Below are 21,260 nucleotides of genomic sequence, written 5' to 3' on the forward strand. Positions count from 1 at the left end.
AATTCAGGCTAGAACTCGAACCCGGCCTCTGGCATACTGTGCCATTGCTACCAACTGAGCTACCGAGCCGGCCTGGCTTCGCCTGATTTTTCACTCATCTTGTTTTAAATGCGTGGAATTATCTCTGTCAGTGCTACCAAGGATTGTGCTACCGCACCGGGATCTGTTGCCTTTGAAACACTGATGACGCCGACGTTGCCAGGTTTCTCATAGTGTAGATATTTAAACACTAAGGTAACTTACAGTAACTGGCGAAAGTTACGAAACTTTTTTTATTTGGGATTACCGCTTTTTGAAGTCTTTCCCAGATCAACGTACTGCACATAAACTTACATATTTCTTTTTAAATTTGTCTACATTAAAAAAAATCCATTGTTCATACAAATAATTCTTACTGGTATTCTACACTTTCAAAAAAATGATAACTGTAAGGTTAGGTCCACAAATCAACGATTCCAAACACTGTGAAAGAGAAATTGTAGAATGTATCTCTTTCTTGTATGTATCTATTAAATTCAGATATAATATGGTGTACCTCTTCCTTATTGCCACATGTAGAATTTGGATTTTGTACGAACCGAATCTTTTGTAAATGACTTTTTGTAGTTGTATGTCCTGACCTAATACGATTTAGTAATACTATCACATTCCTTGTATCTTCAACTTTTGTAAACCAGGGACTGGTCCTGATAAAAACTTCCGGCATTTTGAATTTCACTTTTGCACCATTCCTCCCAGTTTCCCTTCAATTTTTTTCTTTACCGTCGGCAAAAGGTCTGTAAGATAATAATAACTGCTGCGAATTGCTTGCGAATAACTCACCTGTCGATTCCATTCTAGATGCGGTGTTGACTGTGTCGCCAAACAAACAGTACCTTGGCATTGTCAGTCCCACCACACCAGCACAGCAAGGTCCTGGAAAAATATATGATAAATTCATTATTTAAAGCCAATAACACACGTTAGAAAAATGTGATTCAATTTGGTCAACTTGAAATATTTAATCCAATTCACAAATGTTCTTTAAACAGGCATCAGTATACTATTAAAAGTACTTTAATATTTACTTAATTGTCAAAAGCCGGTCCCCGAGGCGGATTGGTTAGCACACCGCGTTACGACGCCAGGAGTCCAGGTTCGAACCCTGGCCTGGGCATGGATGTTTGTGAGTGTCCATCAGTGACGTGCGTTTACGTGTAAACAACGATAGTCTACATTCTACACGTAGACTATTTTATACACGTAGATGACGTAATCTATGTAAACAACATGGCGAAAGGTGATACTTAGCAAAGGGTGCCGTGGAAGTAAAACAAAATTATACTGCGTATCAGTTGCTGATGTGTAAGGAGAACTTTTCATACGCTCCCTTCCAAATTCGAACAATTTCTCACCTACGAAGAAACCTATCATAGGAAATATTCTAGTGTTTCATGGGAAAAATACTAATTTTGCCTCACAACTGCCATCTGTTGTTCTTTTTGCAATCTTCTTCCATAGTTGATGATAGAAGAGAAGATACATTTTGTTGTAAATAGGATTCTTTTCAGTTCGTTAGGAACCAGTATAGTTGAAAATATAACTTTCCTTTCATGAAAGCCTTGAAAATTAATTTTGATGCACTTTAGATTGTCTACGTAGTCTATGTAAACTACAAACCCAATGTAATCTACGCGTAGATTACGTGTAGATAACGCATGTAGACGTAAACTTATAGTGTACGGCACATCACTGGTGTCCATTCATCAATTTCATCATGTCACCACTCATCCCCATCTTTGCAAATTAGCCAAAAGTGGCACAAAAAGCGAAGTGAAATAAATTAAATAAAAATAAAAAATCACATTTATTGTCAAAGTTTTAGTCAGTATGCTTTGAAATTTGTTGGCTGAGACTATCAGAATACAAACTTAGTATGGGCAAATAATTTCTGGGATCATTACCTGTGTGTAGGCCTATCCTGAGGCGCAACGGCGTGTAAGGTAGATGCCTGATCTTGAATCGGCCACTTTGGTGAAGAAGATCCAAAGCCATTGTCGCCACTTGGTCAGCATGGTCGGGGATTCGAACTGGCAGCCCTCCGACAACCATGTAAGCGTCTCCGATTGTTTCAACCTGTAGGTAAAATTCGGAAATGAACATTTCCTTAAGATAAAAAACAACAAGAAAAACACAACAGTATAGAGGACATTTTTAACAGTGTCACTGGAATACTAGAAATAAAATTTTGACCGAATACCCTTTTGTACCGTCTTCCAACGAAATAAATTCCATATTTGCAAATATTCTTAAATTTGACTTCTGCTAGATTAATGTAGCCAAGTAGGTATCAAGGTAAAATTCTTAGAGGTGAAACTGTCGAACATTTTTTGTGTTCCTAATGTTTTTGCACATTAGTTTGTGATATAGACTGGAGTACAGTTCTGAATTACATATTTCAACTATTAATGGCTATGTTCGAGCTAAAAACATGGGTTATAAGGCCAAGAAAGTATTTGCCGCCTGGTCCCTGCCTCAGGTTTATTACGAGCGCCACCTAATATACGGAGCCATTATGCTTGAATTCAGTTTTCAAAGCCCGACGACGTCGATCGGAGAAAAAGGGCCTCCCAATAGCCTTGTAATGAAGGGGTCCCGAGTTCGATACCGGGTGGAGGCACATTGTGGTTCGGATCCCACTTTAAACTGCAGGTCCAATCCAGATTAGCCTTACTGTGCATAAAGTGGACTTAAAACACTAACTCAACCATAAAACCATAAAAAAGATAAAACAAAGGAACTCTGAAAGCTCATTGACTGCGGCCGGAGAAAACAAAGGAGCCTGAAAGCACAATGACGGCGGCCAGGGAAAACAAAGGAAGATTGAAAGCCCAACGAGGACGGCCGAGGAAAACAAAGGAAGCCAGGAAGCCTGAAAACCCAACGACGGCGGCCGAGCAAAAGAAGGAAGCCTGAAAGCCGGGAGAAGAAAGGAAGCCTGATAGCCCAACGACAGCGGCCGGGGAAAACAAAGGCCTGGGAGCCCAACGACGGCGGTGGAGGAAACAAAGGAAGCTTGAAATTATAACGGTTGCGGCTGGGGAAAACAAAGGAAGCCCGAAAGCCCAACGGGAAAACAAAGGAAGCCTGAAAGTCGAACGGCGGTGACCGGGAAAACAAAAGAAGCCTCAAAGTCCAGCGCAGGCGGTCGAGGACAGAAAGTCTGAAGGAGTACCTACTTCTATTTCCAAACGCTAGAGCTTCTTTGTTAATCTGTCATAATACTTTTTATTTTTTGTATTCGTAGTTTCTTCATTCTTGCGCAAGTTTTTGCCACTTTTGCTTAATTAAGATGATGGAAATGAGTGATACATTAATTAAACCGATGAATGGGCAATCAGGAAGAAACACTCGTGCTCAGACTAAGACTCGAATCTGCAATCTTTCGATGGACTTCTGTCCAGCTCAAGTACTGTAGAGGCACCCATAGTCATGCACACAGTAACACACCAACGTTCACAATAATTAATCAGTGGAAGTGGCGGAGCAGTTTCAGTGCCAGTCTTCGAAGTTATGGGTCTTAGGTTCGAATCCAGAGAACTCATGGAACGTTAACAGTTCATCCCCATTGTCGCGATTAACATAAGGAGGCAAAAAGGGATGCAAAATGGGTACATTTGAAATGATACACCACAAGGCACATCGAGATAGCATAGGAGACGTGATACACGGTTCTGAAGGAGAAGGAAGGAAACTTTGAAGAGCAGAAAATCGAAAATTCCCCTCGAGGGAAATATTTGAGGATGTCTCTGAAAGAAGTTGAGATTCCTTGCTAAGAGGAAAATCTCAATTGAGAGTTTTCCCTTTCCAAATCTCCCTACATCTCCATCCTAATCGGCGACAACTTAATAGCCAATCTCCCGAAGGCGTCTTTCGTTTAAAATGCATTCAGTGCGTTGCTTGGCAACCGGGAGAGATGAAACAAAAGGTTTGCAATTTCTAAACGAATTTCCCGTCTCCTGACAGGATTTAGAACGTCCTGCATCAAGTCTAGCGGAGCTTCAATGTTTGTCAAAAGTTTGCGAAGCAAAACCCACTTTTTGCGGAGGCTGGAGTTGTGGTTTCAATGCTGAAGTGTAAAACCACGAATGCAGACACACGTGGGTCTGCAGATGACAATGACACAATTTCAGAAGGTTCGTGGAGGACTTGGTATGAGTGGGAGAGTTGAAGTGCTTCCGTGAAGAATTTTAAGGCTCGAAGGAGATTTGAGGTTTCTGTGAAGGATTTGGAGAGTTAACAAATTTAATGGTGGTTTGGAAATTTTAAGAAGGCAATGTAGAGGTTACGTGAGGATTTATACAATGAGAGAAGTTGGGGTTTAAATTTAGTAGTACTATGTAGAATTGGAAGTTGAAAGAGAATTCAATGGTTCCGCGTAGGAACTGAGATTGGAAGATAATATCTTGGATTCATAGAAGGGATCGGAAATTGGAAGAGAATTTCGGGACTCCGGAAAGAATTTGAAGTTGGATGAAAAATTCAGAGATTCTGTAGACGCTTTGAAGTTGGAAGGACATTTTAGAGATTCTGCGGAGGATTTGAAATTGGAAGGAAGTTTAGGGATTCAGTAGAGAATTTGAAATTCGTAGGCAATTTAAGGATTCCGTGGAGTAAGTGAGGTTGGGAGGAATATCAGATATTCCATAGAAAGTTTGAAGTTGTAAGAAAAGTTAATGATTCCATAGTGGGGATTTGAAATTTGAAGGAAATTTAGGGGTTCCGTAGAGGAAGTAATGTTGGAATGAAGATCGTGGATTCTGTAGAGGATGTGAAGTTGGAAGAAAGTGTAAGGATTCCATACATGGTTTAGAGGTTCCGTAGAGGTAGTAAAGTTGGGAGGAATATCAGTTGGGCTCGGAAGTTAATGAAAATCATTTTTTTCTGGGCCTTGGAAGACAATGCTAAACCTGATAGCAGTCAGTTTCTCTTCAATTAGAACCAGAAAACGTTGATTTTATTTTGCATTTTTTTACATTTATCAACCTTTTTGGCTTTGCCGATTTCCAGTATTTTCTGCATTTGTTGCATTTTTTTCATTTTTTGATGTTTATTATTTGTTCATCTCTCTGCCTGTAGTTTTGTGATTTTAAAATGCATCTGCTAGCAAAACATTCATATTTAAATTTCTTAACAAGATGTTATTAGTAGACCTCGGATTTTTAGGTTCTAAAAAGTGTGCTTTTAGGTACCTAAAATAGGCTCTAAAAATCCGAAAATAGGTTGTAAAAACTTTAAAATAGGTTCTAAAAATCCTAAAATAGGTACTAAAAATCTTAAGTTAGGCTCTAAAACTCCTGAAGTAGGTTAAAAAAACTTAAAATTGTTCAAAATTCCTGAAAAATGCTGATTAGGTATAGTCACCGGCAATGAAAATGGGACACCTCTATCCTGAAATACGCACTATCTTGCATAACGTTATGTGTGTTGCCTAACCCTACAGCGATGGCAGAACTTACCATTGGAAATGTGCTAATAAAATCCACTCTTTGCCGTATAGTTAGGCAACAGTAGTTTTTCATGTTATCGACAGTGAAACTCCACAATTTTGTCTGTGGGGATCATCTTATATGCTGAAAATAATCTTTCAACAAAAACAGAGTCAGTGGTGCAAACTTCAATGCTGAAATGTTAGTTTGCAAGGCGTGAATGCCACAAAGCACCGAAGTGACGCGAAAGTGAGCAAGACCACACATATCAGACCACTTTGTATTGTACAGGTAACAGTGGCACCAGATATTTTGCTTTGTTTAGAGCTTTGGAAAATCACAATGGACTTGGAGGTAGGGAGTACGTTCCAAACACGTTCGTCATTGTATCTTTCTCGTGACCAAACAAAGCCTCTGTGTGACATAAAATCCTGTAAAATCTTTAAAAATATATAAAAACTTAAAAAGGCTGGATTTAGGTGAATAAACCTAAAATAGGTCCTAACAAGCAAAATATGTTTTTTAGGCACTGTAAAATTTCATAAGTTGTTGCGTTTTTTAACGAAACGATGACATAACATATTATTTCTTACATACCTTTAAAGGAAAAAATAGATTAGAAACCTAAAACCCGAGGTCTAGTTATTAGCAACTACGCAATAATCGAACTATGGTCAATGCCAAAGGACAATATTATATTTAAATGAAATCTTTGGCAATGGATTAAATAATTAATTGTGGTAAATATGTTTTTCCTCCAGCAAACTTCAAATACTTTGGGTGAAGCCTCTTTCAAGTTCTCTTGCTGGCCACTATTTATCCCTTTAATATATGTTTTTAAAGTCAAATTAATCACATTAAAGAAAATTATATATGTAACCTTATGCACTTGGAACATAACTGTACATTGGTGCTGGAGAGAGAGAGAGAAATATGAGCGACTATTGTATCATGTAGAGCCCACTCTGAAAGGAGGTGAATGGTTTATCAGAAAATACTTGGGACGTGTTGTATGAAACTGTGAAGTAAATATAAAGAAACCACATTAGCACTTAATAGCTTTCCCCCCCCCTTTCATTCCGTAGTTTAACGCACCAAATAACGGGTTTTATAGAATTATTTAACTACTCTCTTGTAGCCCTAATTCATGAAAAAATAATTTTCATTTTAAGAGCGAAAATTATTTTAGGTCATTTTTTTAACAATTAGGTCATTTTTACAGAATTTTAAGGTTATTTCTTGAGATTTGTTAGGTCATCAACTTCCGATTCCTAAATATCAGGTATTTCGTAGAGGATTTAAAATTGTAAAGGAATTTAAGTGTTCCGAAGAGTATAGGAAGTTGGAAAACAACTTAAGGTTTCATGGTGGATTTGAAGCTCGAAGAAACTTTTGGATTTTATTCGAGGATTCCAAGTAGGAAGGAGAAGTTGAGGTTTACGTGTAGAATTTGCAATGTGAACAGAACCTTTGAGTTCCATTTAGATCTCATTAAGACTTTCGTGCGTAAAGCTATCCGTACACGATAAAATGAAACACGAACAATGACATTCAGAATGCACGTCATGTATGTTTCTTCTCGCATTCGTGATTTGTTACTGTCCAAGATACCTTTATTAGGTAGGCCATTCCCGAGGTTCCAAGATTTTTTCCCATGATCCTCTGCGCGCTATGACGTCATGAAGGGGACATAATCTAACGTACTTCGTTAGCGTGTACGGAAGCTTCAAATAAATGGGTCGGGTTTTTTACGTATACACACCTTTTCTTGAATGCGGGTACAATGAGTACAAATCACCCTGTTTGAGCTATTGCCAAGTGCAATAATAATAGAAGATAATCGCCTTGAATAAAGTAATCATCGCTTCCAAAAAAACAAGTTGCGGCAGCACAAGCGCGGATCTACGGTGAGGGCAAAAGGGGCGATCGCCTATTCCAACTGCCATGTTTTTGGATGTACTATTATGCCTAATAATATTCAAGACTCATTCGTTCTGTATTTTTATTACCACGTTTAACAGGCTCGAGAAGTCCACTGTATGTTCATGATAGGCTAATTGGCAACTGGGCCTACAGTTCAGATTTGGATCAGAACGAGTCTACAAGGTGCCTTAAAAGGAAATCAGACTCGAGACCACTGCAGAGAATACGTTTTCATTTCCTTCGTTATTCTCTTTACTCCTCATATCTGACCTTCAATTTACCGTGACAATGGGAAGAATTATGGGCAAAGGGGCCTCGCGTCCCATTGGCTTATTATTTTCTTTTAAAAATGTAATAAATAAAGGTGAGAAAAATACATGTAAAGGACTAATTTTTGTGGGTGGTAAAACTACAACATTATGTATTTAACCGGTTATAATTTTCTAGTAAAACGTTACAATTTGAATGAATACGTCAACTATTTTAAATAAACCGGGTGGTAGCCGTCTGATTTTAGAATATTCAGGAAGCCAAACAACAACAATAAAACGTTCTCTTACAAAGGTTGATAAGCATAAACACAATTTTTGACTTCTTAAAAATGAGCGGTTCGAGAACATCGAAAAACATTATAGCTACACAGCAGAAACAACAGAAAAACTTCACGTATTTGGTGAAATGTCTTTCGAAATATGATAACAAGGCATAATAACATTTCAGAAGTACACAAATAAATGAGATTCACTAAAGTTATCCACGTTCTGAAATTCAAAATGAACTGATACAGGCAAAGAGCAAGAATGTCAAAATGGCTATATTAAAAAAGAAAAAGTAAAGTTGGCCAAGTGCAAAGATTTACTAACTTCACGTTCAGTTTCAATATTTACTTTCTTTAGGTTCGAAACTTATTCTATTACATTCTGTAGTTTGTAAATGAAAGTGAGCTGACACAAAACAGCACAACAATGTTTAACATGCAACAGTTTTTGATCATTGTCGAAGCTCGTTACAGTAACTACGAAACTACACCCAAACTTGAAGGCCCAACACGTAGGGTTATAAGAATTCTATTAAACTTTACTTAAGGTAAAAGTTCTTTAATACCGGATATCCATTCAAGTGGAGAGATGCTGGCAGCTGCAGGATAGTACGCAAGTTTTTGAATTTTATTTTCAGTCTGTAATTTCAGGCTAATAGCGGCGATGGAATTTAGTGATGATGTGATTAAATTAAAGGACACTTACAAGGACACCCATGTCCAGATCGAGATTAGAACCCGGGAACTTCGGTGGCAAGATCGAAAGTCGGCCACTTAACACAGTCACATAACCGGCGTGTTTATGTTATTAATGCTACATTGATTTGGCTTGTTTTACTTCGCTTTTCTGCCACTTTTGGCCACTCACGAATATGAAGATGACGGGACAGTCACAAAGAACATTCGAACCAGGGACCCGTATTAATGCTATATATGTTGAAACGTGTTTTTATGTAAAATAGATAAACCCTATGGCCAGCAGGTCTTAGAGTGTCAAAGCCTGCCAACCAGATTTCAGTTAGATGGTGCCTATTGAACTCATAGAATCCCATCACCGCTGCTGTAGGCTATACAAATTGATGATTAGATTGCAGAATGAATGGTAGCTATTCTCTTTATCTGCTATTTTATCTACTAGTTATATCCTGTGTGTTATATTATGTGCTAACAAAATATAACACACAGGATTTTCCTGAAGTAACTTGGATTCTTGCTGTATCACGATTATGCCTAGTTTCCATATTAAACACGCTATAGTTCCTGACCAAGGCAGTTCTTTTAATTTTTTTAAAAATAATCTAAAGTACTTTACATGTTACATTTCCACCCTATATCTCATGGATTCCTGTTATTCGGATGACAAGGAAAACTGTAGGATCTCTCCCGATAAGGGTTTTCCCTACCGTTTGGTAGGAGACCTCGTGAAAGTTCCACCTAGGACAATGGGCTGCCTCTGCGTTGGTGGCCCTATACTATGGTGTGATAGTACATGAGGTTTTCCGAGCTGTTCGAGTTTGTCAGCTCTGGAATATTTCTGGGTCGGGAAGGTTCTACGTTTACTCAGCATCCACTGTTGTTATGCTGGGGTGAACTTGACCAGTTTTCCACAGTACAATTACAGTAATGACAGTAATTCCTGAGATTTTTCCATGTCACTTCAGGAAGTGTAGGTATGTAATGAAGTAAGTCTTCATAGCCAGTATGTAGGTATTGATATAGTATGTTATACCACTAATGGTTCTTCCTTTTGGGTCTGCGAAGTAATTCCTTAAGCTTGTAGGTTAGGTTGAGTGATAGGTATTTCAAGTGCTTTATGCAATTTTTATTACCTTAGATTTGTGCATGACAGAATTTGCACACTCAAAAGGAAGAATGGTGTATTACAAGAGATCGCTGTGGACATGAAAGCGAGATTTTGTTATACACAGATGCAATCGACATTTATATCGACTGTATTTGCAATCGATATATCAAGTCGATTGCAGTTGGCTCTCCGGCGCAAGGCTGTAAGGTACGAATGGCTTTGCGTCCCTCTTCCAACTGAAATAAAGAGGCCCTCACAGATGGTAGAGACGTTGACGGCGTTGTGAGGCTTCAAACTGACATCTACCTGTACCGACGTTAGTTGGCCCCATCTTTTCAGGACCACGAGAGACATAGATTATCCACGAACCATATCAGATGGAAAACACATAAGATGTCTAACTTCACGGCCTCAAAATCAACAACGCAAGGATCCATTCTAGGTCCCGAATTGTGGAATCTAAACTTGGAGCCATCTCTCAAAAAATTAGGAAATATTTCGGAGATCAAAAGCATAATAGACTTTGCAGATCAAGTAATAATTGTTGTGGAAGGTAATTCAAGAACAGAGTTGGAAAGGAAGTCCAGTTTTACGATAAACTCTTTCGAGGACTTGTGTAATATGGCGAAATTGGCGATTGTCACCCAGGAGAACCAATTTATAATCCTAAAGGGTAAGCTGAATGGGAACAAACGCCCACAGATAAAACTCACGAGAAAAATCTTAGAAGAGTGAAGGAAGCTAAATATCTACGTGTGAAATTACGAGAAATGCAACGACGACATGGATTACGTAACTTCAAAAGCTGAGCCTGTAATAAATAAATTGGTAGCAATAGGTTCGAACATATTCAGACTCCCTATGTCGCTTACAAACCCATACACATTCATAATCTACAACGCGATAGTTTCTTTCGACGGACCAATCTGAGAAGACTACCTAAAATATACAACATATGTAACAAAAATAACATAATCACAAATGAAGACCAAATAATCAAACACAGAACCGCCATATTCTGGTGCAAGGAAGGCCAAGAAGAGAATTGACAAATTAATTGGTAGGTAGATATGCCCCTACCATTGCAGAACTAATTCCCAGATCATCCAGGATTGGAAGGAAGAATGGACTAACAGTGCAATTGTAGGTTCGATGAGGTACCCGACTCTGAAATCCGCCCCTCCCAAGGGTAATTTCTGGATTCGCCACTTCCTCAGCAGGATTGATTCAATTTATTCCTCCAAACTTAACACCACCTTCATAAATGGCCGAGAGTGTGAATCTTAATCTCTATATTCCTTCATGGCATGTTGCAATGTGCGGAAGGTGCTCTTGCTTTTAATATTTAAGTACATATTTAGTTCCACATAGTGACCTTTAGATCTAAGACGTCATGCTTTGGCTCCAGCTACGGAACGCGTAGGTTCGTGAAGCATAACAACTTTCCTTCTGAGGTTTCGGACTGTGTATGGGACTAACGGACACCCGCAATTGTGAGGAAATTGGGGAGCTACGAATGAGTAGCGTAATCCGGTCATGGAATCTTACAAAAATGACTGGGGGTTCGTCGTGCTGACCACATGTCACCTTGTAACAGGTTCGATGATCTCCCGCCTCGGCAGGAAGAAGTGAGGCCGGCAGTCGGTAGGTAGGCCTTAGCTCTCTTAGAAGTATCATTCGATCGAAAGCAATCTCTGACTGTTGGCTGATAAGTGCGACGTGCCTAAAATACAGGAAGACGTAACAGCATGTTCGTTCCATAATTTTTGTTTGAATTTGTATTGCTCTTGCTTTATTTTACGTATAATTTTCCACTTGGCTAATCGCAACGATGAAAATGCATGGTGAGTAGATGAAATGGATGAAGAGATGATCACAAATACCTGTGAATAGGACAAAGAGCACAAACCCTACAGAGTAATACACACATCGTTGGCCCACATGCCAGAGCCTCGTTAGCCCGCAAGAATGAAGTTCCTAGGATATATTACCTGGAAGAAATATTGTTATTTGAATGTTTCCCGACTTCTCCATCATCTAATTCATTCACTGGCTCGGTAGCCGAGGACGTTAAGTTGTCGACTTTTGATTTCGCCTCCGAAGTTCCCCGGTTCAGTCCCGCGTGGGTATAGATGTTCTCTGCGAGTGTCCCTTCATCAATTTAAACTAATCATCACTCATCCTGTTCGTCGCTATTAGCCAAAAGTGGAAGAAAAGCGACGCTAAAGAAAAAAGACACAAATACAAATTTATCCTCATCGTTACGATCTACTTGGAGAATCTGAAAAGTAACGTAAAAATATTAAAGGGAAATTCCAGGATATTCAGGAATAAGTCATATCAGAATATGCCCGGACAAGAACTTTCCTCAGAATTAGAACGCCACAATATTTAAAATAAATGCGATAGGTTAGCTGGAGAGAGAAGCCGGCAGTGGACTACGGGGACAAGATATCACGCAAATAATGTCTGAAAAATAAACTAGGCATTGTTTTGGAATAAATGTATTCTCCTATCACGTATTTCATCTCTTGTTGTCAAATTAAATTAACAGTTTTGGTGTATAATATCAAAAGATTTATGAAAACACAGCGTTTCATGGGCCATCCTACTACATTCTCCGCAATGCATTCTCCGCTCGTGTCCTCTTGGTGACGTCACAAGCACTAGCCAATACCGTGCAAGTCACGGAGTGGCCTCGTCTGGTTACTGCCCAAGAATTTCTAAATGGGAACGGTTCTAATTAAAGCCTTTCGTGACCAATTGTCGTCCAATCAAAACACATGCTATTGAAATCGATTATAAAAGGAGGATCGAGGTACAGAATATTATTTATTTCTATTTTGTGAGAATGAGATATTATGAAATTCACATTTTTTATGGTGTCTCGGATTGCATACAGATAAAATACATCAACATCACACTTCTTTCTAATGTACTCTACATGTTCCTCTGGGAAGAAAATTATCTATGCTACGGCTAATCACTAGTCTATTTATTTCTTTTCGTGACTTGCACACTGCCACCTCTTGGTATATCCGGAAACTTTGGATCATCCCACCAGGTGCAAGGATTCTACCGTCAGGTTATCATTACTACACAAATTCTTAACCTTCCATCTTTGCAGGATAAGGAAACTGCCTCGGTGGCTCAGTGGTTAGCGCTTCAAGTTATTATAATCAATTATTTTCAAAGCACTGCACTTGTTCACCGAGTTTGCATGTGCTACATATGCATATGTACACAGAGACGATTTCAGGATTCGAACCCGCGACCTATCGATCTTCCACATGGCATCATTTATTGTTACCTTGCCGCTTTGTTACCCTCGCTTAGTAGTTAGCGTGTTGACGCACGTTGAACCCTCCAAATCTTACTCATTGTACACTCCTGCACTTAATCAGGAACCTTTGGATCACCCCTCCAGGTGTAAGGATGCTACCGTCAGGTTGTCATTACTTAACACATGCTTAACCTTCGAGACCTGCAGGAAAAAGTAACGTCCTCGTTGGCTCAATGGTCAACGTTTCAAGTTATTATAATCAAGTATTTTCGAAGCACTTCCTAGCCTCACTGGTTCCGGAGATATCGCAGTTTGAAGATTCACAGCTCCAATGGGTCTCCGTTGGCTATTGGTTAGCAAAACAGCCTATTAGCAATTTCCGACCTTTCAAGATTTCCAATAAGATTGCTGTTCAACGACTTTCAATTGTCGATGTTGTTGAGTCATGAATGCTCAATTGTGAAGTTGACCCAACCCACTTTCGTTGCCCACTTCAAACCTAGTCAGGACGTTAGTTCCTCGTTAGTTCCCTTAAGATTTAGGTTAGTTCCGCAAATACATAGAAACTATTAGGGAAATAAATGGGTCGGGCCAACTTCACACTTTTACGACCCATATTCAACTTCGAACCTAAAACCATCTAGATCGATTGATTTTCGTTAGTTCCCGTTTTCCAATTTTCACACGGAATTTTTATCAAAAAATGGTCCGTATTGGTAGATTGTAGAGAGTACGAGTAAAATTTGTTAAAGCTTTCGTCATTTTATCAAATTTATCCAATTTATTCACGAAATAAATGGGTGGGCAAAATGTGAAGTTGGCCCGACCCATTTAACATTTCAAACCGAAAACCATCCAGATCGATTGATTTTCGTTAGTTCCCGTTAGTTCTCACAAAATTTTCGTTAGTTCTCAAAATTTATCCAATTTATTCGCCGATCAAAAAATGGAAGCAATTTGAAATTTCAAACACGGAATTTTTATCAAAAAATTGTCCATATTGGCAATGTAGAGAGTGTGGGTTAGTTTTGGTAGAACTTTCGTCATTTTTTTCAAATTTATACAATTTATTCATTGAATAAATGATTAGGCGATAGCTCTCTTTCAATGACAATTTGATCGTGAACGAACGCCTTAAGGCTTTTCGAAGTAAAATAATGTATTCCTTCTGTTGCAAAATCTCTCTGAGGATTGTGAAAACTTAGATAGATTCTATAAATACCATGACCACATCGGGCTGTAACAGATTTTACAATGTAAAAAATCCGTCTCGAATATCTATTAGGTTTTTCAAATTATGGACGTTGAAAATTTTGATCCAACATCTTCCTTCCAGTCATCCTGTAGTAACTTGCGTATCCATATTGACAAGTCGTGGGCAGCTGCTCCTCATTAGCGGCTGTCAGATGGTGACAGCGCCGAAAATGATTAACTCACTTCAAAGCCACCCGTGAGGTGTTCAGCTGAGAATCGCCGGAGGCAGATTATGTCTATCAGCTGTGTAATCACGGCTAGCTTGTGAAACGCATAGACACCTGGTACTCGAATAGTAGGACGTTAGCATTGAATAGAGGGAAAATTATATATGAAAGAGACTAGGAAATTTAATTAATTTTAAATATACAAGGGCTGTTCAAAAAGAAACCGAACTTTTACAAAATTGAGAAAATGGTAAAATTCACCAGCTATTTCGACCTGTCTCCTTCAAAGTACTCCCCTGCACCGTGCACACACCGCTCCCAGAGTATTTTCCAGTCCTGGAATGCCTGCTGGAACTCCATTTTTGGAATGGCATGTAGACTCTGTAGCGAATTCCCCTTGATCTCTTCTCTTCTATTGTCTGGAATCTGTGAGGTTTGATTTCAACTTGGGCAAGAGGAAGAAGTCTGCTGGTGCCAAATTAGTGGAGCAGGCCGGTTGTGGGACAAGTGTCTGGTGCTTTGTCAAAAACTCTCAGGTAACGAGTGAGGAATGAGCATGCATTATTGTGATGAACCATCAAGGACTTGTTCTACCACATCTGTGCCCTATTGCGCTGCACCTTTTCTTGTAATCGTTGAGTAACGTTAACGTAGAATGCTGCATTCAACGTGGAACCATGCAACATAAACTCCGATTCTCTACCAGTCGAAGAACATGATTAACATAATTTTAACATGGGATCTAAACATTCGTCGTCCTTGATGGAGGTTCAACATGATTTTAAACGTCTGTACCAATCGTAACACTGTGTTAATCTGAAACATTCCTCGCCATAGGCTTCATGTAACATGTCGTAAGTTTCTTTGAAAGTTTCATTCAATTTCACGCAGAATTTCACACATACTCGCTGCTCTTCCCTTCCAGTCATTTCATTGTAGGGTAACTGAAAATCGCTGCAGCCACTCAACACCCCTGAACTCAACGCGATCCCCTGATGATATACAGTATATTTAAATACATAAAGAAAGAATGAAGTGTTAGGATGAATCCAGAAACACGTTCGAATGCATTTTTGTACTTGAATAAAAATATAATGAATTTTCTTGTATCGTTCGATCATTAGTTCATATGACTGGTTTACTTAAATTTTCTGTTAATCTTATTAATACGTATGAATGGTATTCTTGTTAATTTGTTGCTAAATGTCTGTAGAAAGGGTTCTCTCAAACAGCAAGTTGAAAATGACTAACATTTAGTATCTATATATTATTCAATAAATTCAATACATTCCAAAAGTGGAAACGTTATTATACACTTCAAGATAGACTAATTATATTCTTAGAAATTAATTACTTAGTTTTGTTTGGCAGCAAGTTTATTAAATATTTGACGCATTTTATTAAGTCGAGCAGGCCCGTAATCAGGGGAGGGGTTCCCCTGTCGAGCCATGAAATTTTAAAATGTGAACCTACAAAAAGCTACGAGAATAACATCGACGATTTTTAAAACTTGTAAAAATTTCAGTTTTGTCCTTCGATGAATGAATGTGTTTGTTGTGTAGAGAGGCAGTCTCCAGAAGTCTGCAGTCTGCGATATTGGGCACTTTTAGTTTTAAAATCATTGATGCAAGGTCACCTTCAGTGGCGGCGATTGGAGGGGCATGATGGGCCGTTCCCCCCTCTATTTCTACCTTTGCTTCGTCACTATGGTCTCTTAATGCTAAGCCTTGTCTATCCAGATCCGGTAGAGGCACATAGTGGTTCGGATCCCACGTTAAACTGTAGGTCCAGTCCTGATTAGCCTTACTGTGAATAAAGTGGACTTAAAACACCAAATCAATCAAGATTCACTATACACGAAAACATTCCTCAAGTTTTAAATTTCATGAATTCAGTTCTCCAGCTAACTGATTAAGTCTAGGAAGTGAGCCTACCAGAGGGTTAGCAAAAAGGTTAGGGACCATTTTCTGTTATTTTTTCTAAAATCGGTGTTATTTTTTGTACTTTTTGTTGTTATTTTCCCCCAAATTTGAGTTTTTATCTTAGCGCACTTTTCTGCAAAATACCTAAAATTATACGTTCATTGTGGCTTTTACACTAGCATTTTAAATTGTAGATCACATGGCGTACGCCTGTTCGTGACAGTTTCATACGCCAGACACAATTTTTTATGAAGTTTTCCATTATTTATCTAGCGACAATTACCGGCTTTATGGCGCACGTGTGACGGTAGGTGTGCACTGGATCTCGCGTCAGAAAGCCGGTACATCGTTCAGTAATGCTAAATGTTACCATAGCAGATGAAACAAACATGAAAACATCCATGTACACGTGATTTCATGTAGTTGTTGGGATTATTTCATGTCTACATGCACCATAGTTTTAATTTGAATAAAGGTTTGGAAAATGTGCAAGTTATACATGTGTAAATTTCAATTTGTGTTTAAGCATAAAACAGAAGAATGATGGATTTTTCGCGGTATTTATCTTCTTTTAAAGCACACAATGTGTTGCAAAAGGCTACAATTAGCATTTTATGCAAAATTTGCTCTATTTAGTGATTACGAATGGATGAAAAATCGTTTAGAACATGTCACTGTACACTCACCGGCAATAAAAATAGGACACCTACATCCTGAAATACTCGCTTCACTATAAGGCGTTATGTGTGTTGTCTAACTGTACGGCGATATGTGGATTTAACATGTAAATTTTCAATGGCTACTTCTGACACTGCCGTATAGTTAGGCAACACACATATCGCATTGAAGGGAAGCAAGTATTTCAGGATTCAGGTGTCCCATTTTTATTGCCGGAGAGTGTACATACATAAACAACCCCCCCCCCCCAGCAATTAACATTTTTAGGTGTTATCGCATTTGGGAAAAATCAAGGTCCCTAGCGATAGGTGCTGGGTTAAAATGACGTCAGCGGCTCGCTTGTTGATTGGATTCGGGAATTGTGACTCGTCCCCAAGTTGCAAATGCAGAACAGTCAAAGGTGGTAGGAAAATAATGCTATTCTACTGAAGATTATAAACAAATATTGTATTCCACTTACAACGGTAGCAGACAAAACGATCACGCATGCACACACACACACACATTTAGTACTTATTTATTTACAAAGTTGAGAACCCTCCTGAGAGAACCTACCTCCACCTGCATACATTCAGGGGTATGCGCTTGATGCCTATAAATACAGGGTTATTGCAAATGATCATCCCGATTTCAGACACATGTAAATAACGTCTAATGGAACTCGGATACAAAAAAGTTATATCAATATAGAGTAACTCATAAAGTTTTATTTCATATCATTTCCGATACGGCTGCATAATAACTACGAGAGAAAATGGCTACCGACGAAGACAGGAAAGCGTCTTGTGCGTTAGATTTCCACGTACACCAGTCTGTTACTATTGTGCAGCGACAGTTCCGTACAAAGTTTTGTGCAGATGCACGCAGTGGACATTCAATTTGTAAATGTTTCTGATTTTAAAGATAGGGGGTGCATCTGTAAAAGAAAGTCAACTGGCCGCCTGTCAGTAAACGAGGAAACACTGGAATGGGTCTATGCAAGTTTTGCCAAAGGGACTCAAATTGAACACTTGTGAGGCCATGAAATAAAATTTTATGAGACTCTTTACATTGGTGTAACCTTTTTGTATCTGAGCTTCATTAAACGTGATTTACATATATCTGAAATCTGGAAGATCATTTGTGATAACCCGTACATACCATGAAGTCAATTTCCTCCGAATTTTGGTTCCCCAGTTTTCTATTCTGCTCAATTTATTTAAATATTAGTTACAATAATATCCAATAATACAATGTAATACAATAATACAATGATATAATATGAAAACATAATATAATGTACATGGTACGAGATGAAAAAATTGCATAACTACGATTTGTTCTGGTATCCAGAACAGACCTTTATTGAAATTCGGAAGTTAAGTTAGTTACTATTTTATATTATTATTTTAAAGTGGGTATTTCGCTTATTACTAGTTATGAGTTGGCTAGAACTTTTGCTTAGTGTAAGTTAATACGAACTTACTTTCTTACTTTCGTACATATGCTATTTTTTTTAATACGATGCTTTCTATATTTTTATTTATATTATGACTGTCTTAAATAGTTTGTGTTTGAGGAATCTAGTGTAACTAATGAGCGCATTTGTCTAAATCTGAATTATTTTTATAATATATCTAAATTTTGATTTGTTATATTATAATGTTCTGTATGTTTTATAATTGGTGTATTGTGTTTATATATTACACAACATTTATTGTGTGTGTGTGTGCTATTGATATGGATATAATTAAGTACGTATTTTATTAGCAATGATTGTAAACTATAGGTTTAAATTTAACTCGGCAAAAGTTTAGTATGTTTCAAAGTGATGGAGTCTGCATTACTGACAAATAGGGAGAGGATTTTAAGGTGCAAAATTATGGCCGGGAAAGGAAAAGAAAGGTTCTGAAAATGTTTTCAAAAAGGTGCAAATAAGGTGCTGATAAAATGCCTTTATTCAATGCTCTCTTTTTCTGATCCTTCTGTATATAATTCGCGCGGACCGCAGAGAGAACTGTGTTTATGCCGAATGGATGTTGTTGCAGTTCGTGTTTTCTCTCGCGGGTTTTATTACATTTTCTTGGGAGCTATTGGGGCCGCAATGATTATATAATGCCATTTAATAGCTCTCGTACTGCTCAACAAAATGAGACTATATGATTATATGTAGCTGCTCAAGAAGAGTGAAAATCATTTATTTTTTCTGTCCAATTTTTTTTAACAATACATGAAAGAAAAGGAAGGAAAATCATTAAAGAGGGGGCAAAAGGGGGGAAAAATGTGCTAATCTCACGAAAAGGTGTTAAAAGATGAAACAAAGTGTATTCATTTTACTTGATTTCATGTCCAAAAATACATATCTCAAACGATCGCTGTGAAAACGGTTAGATTTCTGGAAAGGTGATGCATCCTACTGGCAACCATTAAAATATCATTGTAACTGAAAAACTCTGTACAATGCTAGAGTAGGAGAATGAGAATTTACTCTTCCTGGCACACATCGATATTTAGTGTCAAACTTGGGATTGACACACACACACACTGGAAGAGAACTAAGAAAAGACGACCAACCTTATAGACATTGTAGGCGTTGATGGTGGCATCGAAGCAGGTATACAGATCGTTGAGCAGGTCAACCACTTCGAAGGGCGTGGAGTAGGCGGAGATGGTGGTGAACCCCACGATGTCTGAGAAGTAGATGGTGACCTCCCGAAAGTCCTCGGGGTCCACGGGCATCCCCAGCTTCAGCTTCTCCGCCACTGAGCTGGAAAGGATGCTAATCTTTTACTTCAGGAATGAAATCTGTCATGAATATCCTTACAATCTACATTTTGGTGGTGAACAAGTAAACAACAGGCACAAATAACAACAGCCCTGTATTGAGTGGGCGATGTTCAGAGCCACACGTTAATCTACCTTCGATTGTCGTTAGCTATATGCGAGGGCTATTTTAATTTCAACCTCCGATAGAGCATGAAATCATAACCACAATGAATGTACGTACACGTATAATCTACTTTTCAACGTAATCACCAAGAAGATTCAGACATTTATCGTACCGTTGCACCAGCTTTCCAATACCCTCTGCAAAAAAAAGTGCCGCCGTCTTTTGAGCCAGTTCTGCAGAAGCTTGGCATTGTTGTGGAAGCACCGTCCTCCCAATCACTGCTTCATTGCCGGGAAAAGGTGGAAGTCACTCGGCGCCAGGTCTGGGATGTAGGGAGGGTGATCAAATACTTCCCAGTGGAATCGTTGAAGAAGGTCTTGGGTTGAAGCAGCATCTTGCGTTCGGGCATTGTCATGAAGCAAGACAATGCCTGAAGACACCATGCCTCAATCGACGGTGAAATTCCACTGCATTGTGCACTTCTGCCTGTAGAAAATCGTATCACACTACGCACCTCGCACTTGACGGGAGAGTCTGTTGTAGCAGACATCTCTACGCGCCCGTCGCTCACCTTCAACTGAAGCGTTGGCCTTGGCAGTGGTGGTGGTAGGGGATATATGATCTGTGGTGGTAGTAGCATGAGGGACGCCAATCACGCTGCGTGACGCCCCGCTTCCTAGCGCTTCACCGGCTACCTGGCGGCGCCATCGGAGGTTAAAAAAATAGCCCTCGTACATTCGAGCACAGGATAGCCTAGTATAAATAATGTCAAATAAATTCAGGATAATCCTCAGTCTTAAAATCTGGTCACGTAGTGGTGCTTCATGTGAAAATATGAACAATACAAAAAGATTTCTACACAGAAATATGGAAAACAGTGGCGGCGATTGGGTTCCAAAACTAGGGGGCAAGGTGCAAAAAGTGAGTAGGGAGGTCAAGGACAAATTACTTTCCCTTGGTACATAAGGTTTAGATAGTGCGGGGAAAAAGTGGGGTGCAACTGCCCCCTCGCGCCCCTAATCGCCGCCACTGATGGAAAATAATCGTTCATTGCAATATACGAAGACAAATCGGTCTATCTCATAGTATAGTGGTTAACGTTCTCGTCTTGTAATAGATTCCAAAACATAGAAAGGGGTCATTTTTTGTATTAGTGGTGCATTTTGTGCATTCGATTGTAATCAGGGGGTCACAGGTTGGATACCCGGTGGAGGTACATAGTATTTCAGATCTAACTTTAAATCGTAGATCCAGTCCCGATTAGCCTTTCTGTACATAAAGTGGATTTCACAAACTTATATATTCGAGCTGCGAAGAGTTCGTACGTTCTTGCGAAGAAAATTATAAGAGACGA

At 38.9% G+C, this 21,260-nt stretch overlaps 1 protein-coding gene across 1 annotated transcript in view; it reads right to left on the bottom strand.

Annotated features, from left to right (window-relative positions):
* Window positions 1-21,260, bottom strand: part of LOC145994061 (retinal guanylyl cyclase 2) — a 317,639-nt gene that overhangs the window by 9,167 nt on the left and 287,212 nt on the right. The window contains exons 16-18 of the mRNA XM_083130147.1: window positions 19,591-19,783; window positions 1,944-2,115; window positions 823-915 (exon numbers count right to left, since the gene is read on the bottom strand). Of these exons, the coding sequence (XP_082986273.1) occupies window positions 823-915; window positions 1,944-2,115; window positions 19,591-19,783 (458 nt within the window). The remainder of the gene's footprint in view (window positions 1-822; window positions 916-1,943; window positions 2,116-19,590; window positions 19,784-21,260) is intronic.

Source organism: Lepisma saccharinum, chromosome 10 (genome assembly GCF_977018435.1).
Source record: "Lepisma saccharinum chromosome 10, izLepSacc3.1, whole genome shotgun sequence".
Lineage (NCBI taxonomy): Eukaryota > Metazoa > Arthropoda > Insecta > Zygentoma > Lepismatidae > Lepisma > Lepisma saccharinum.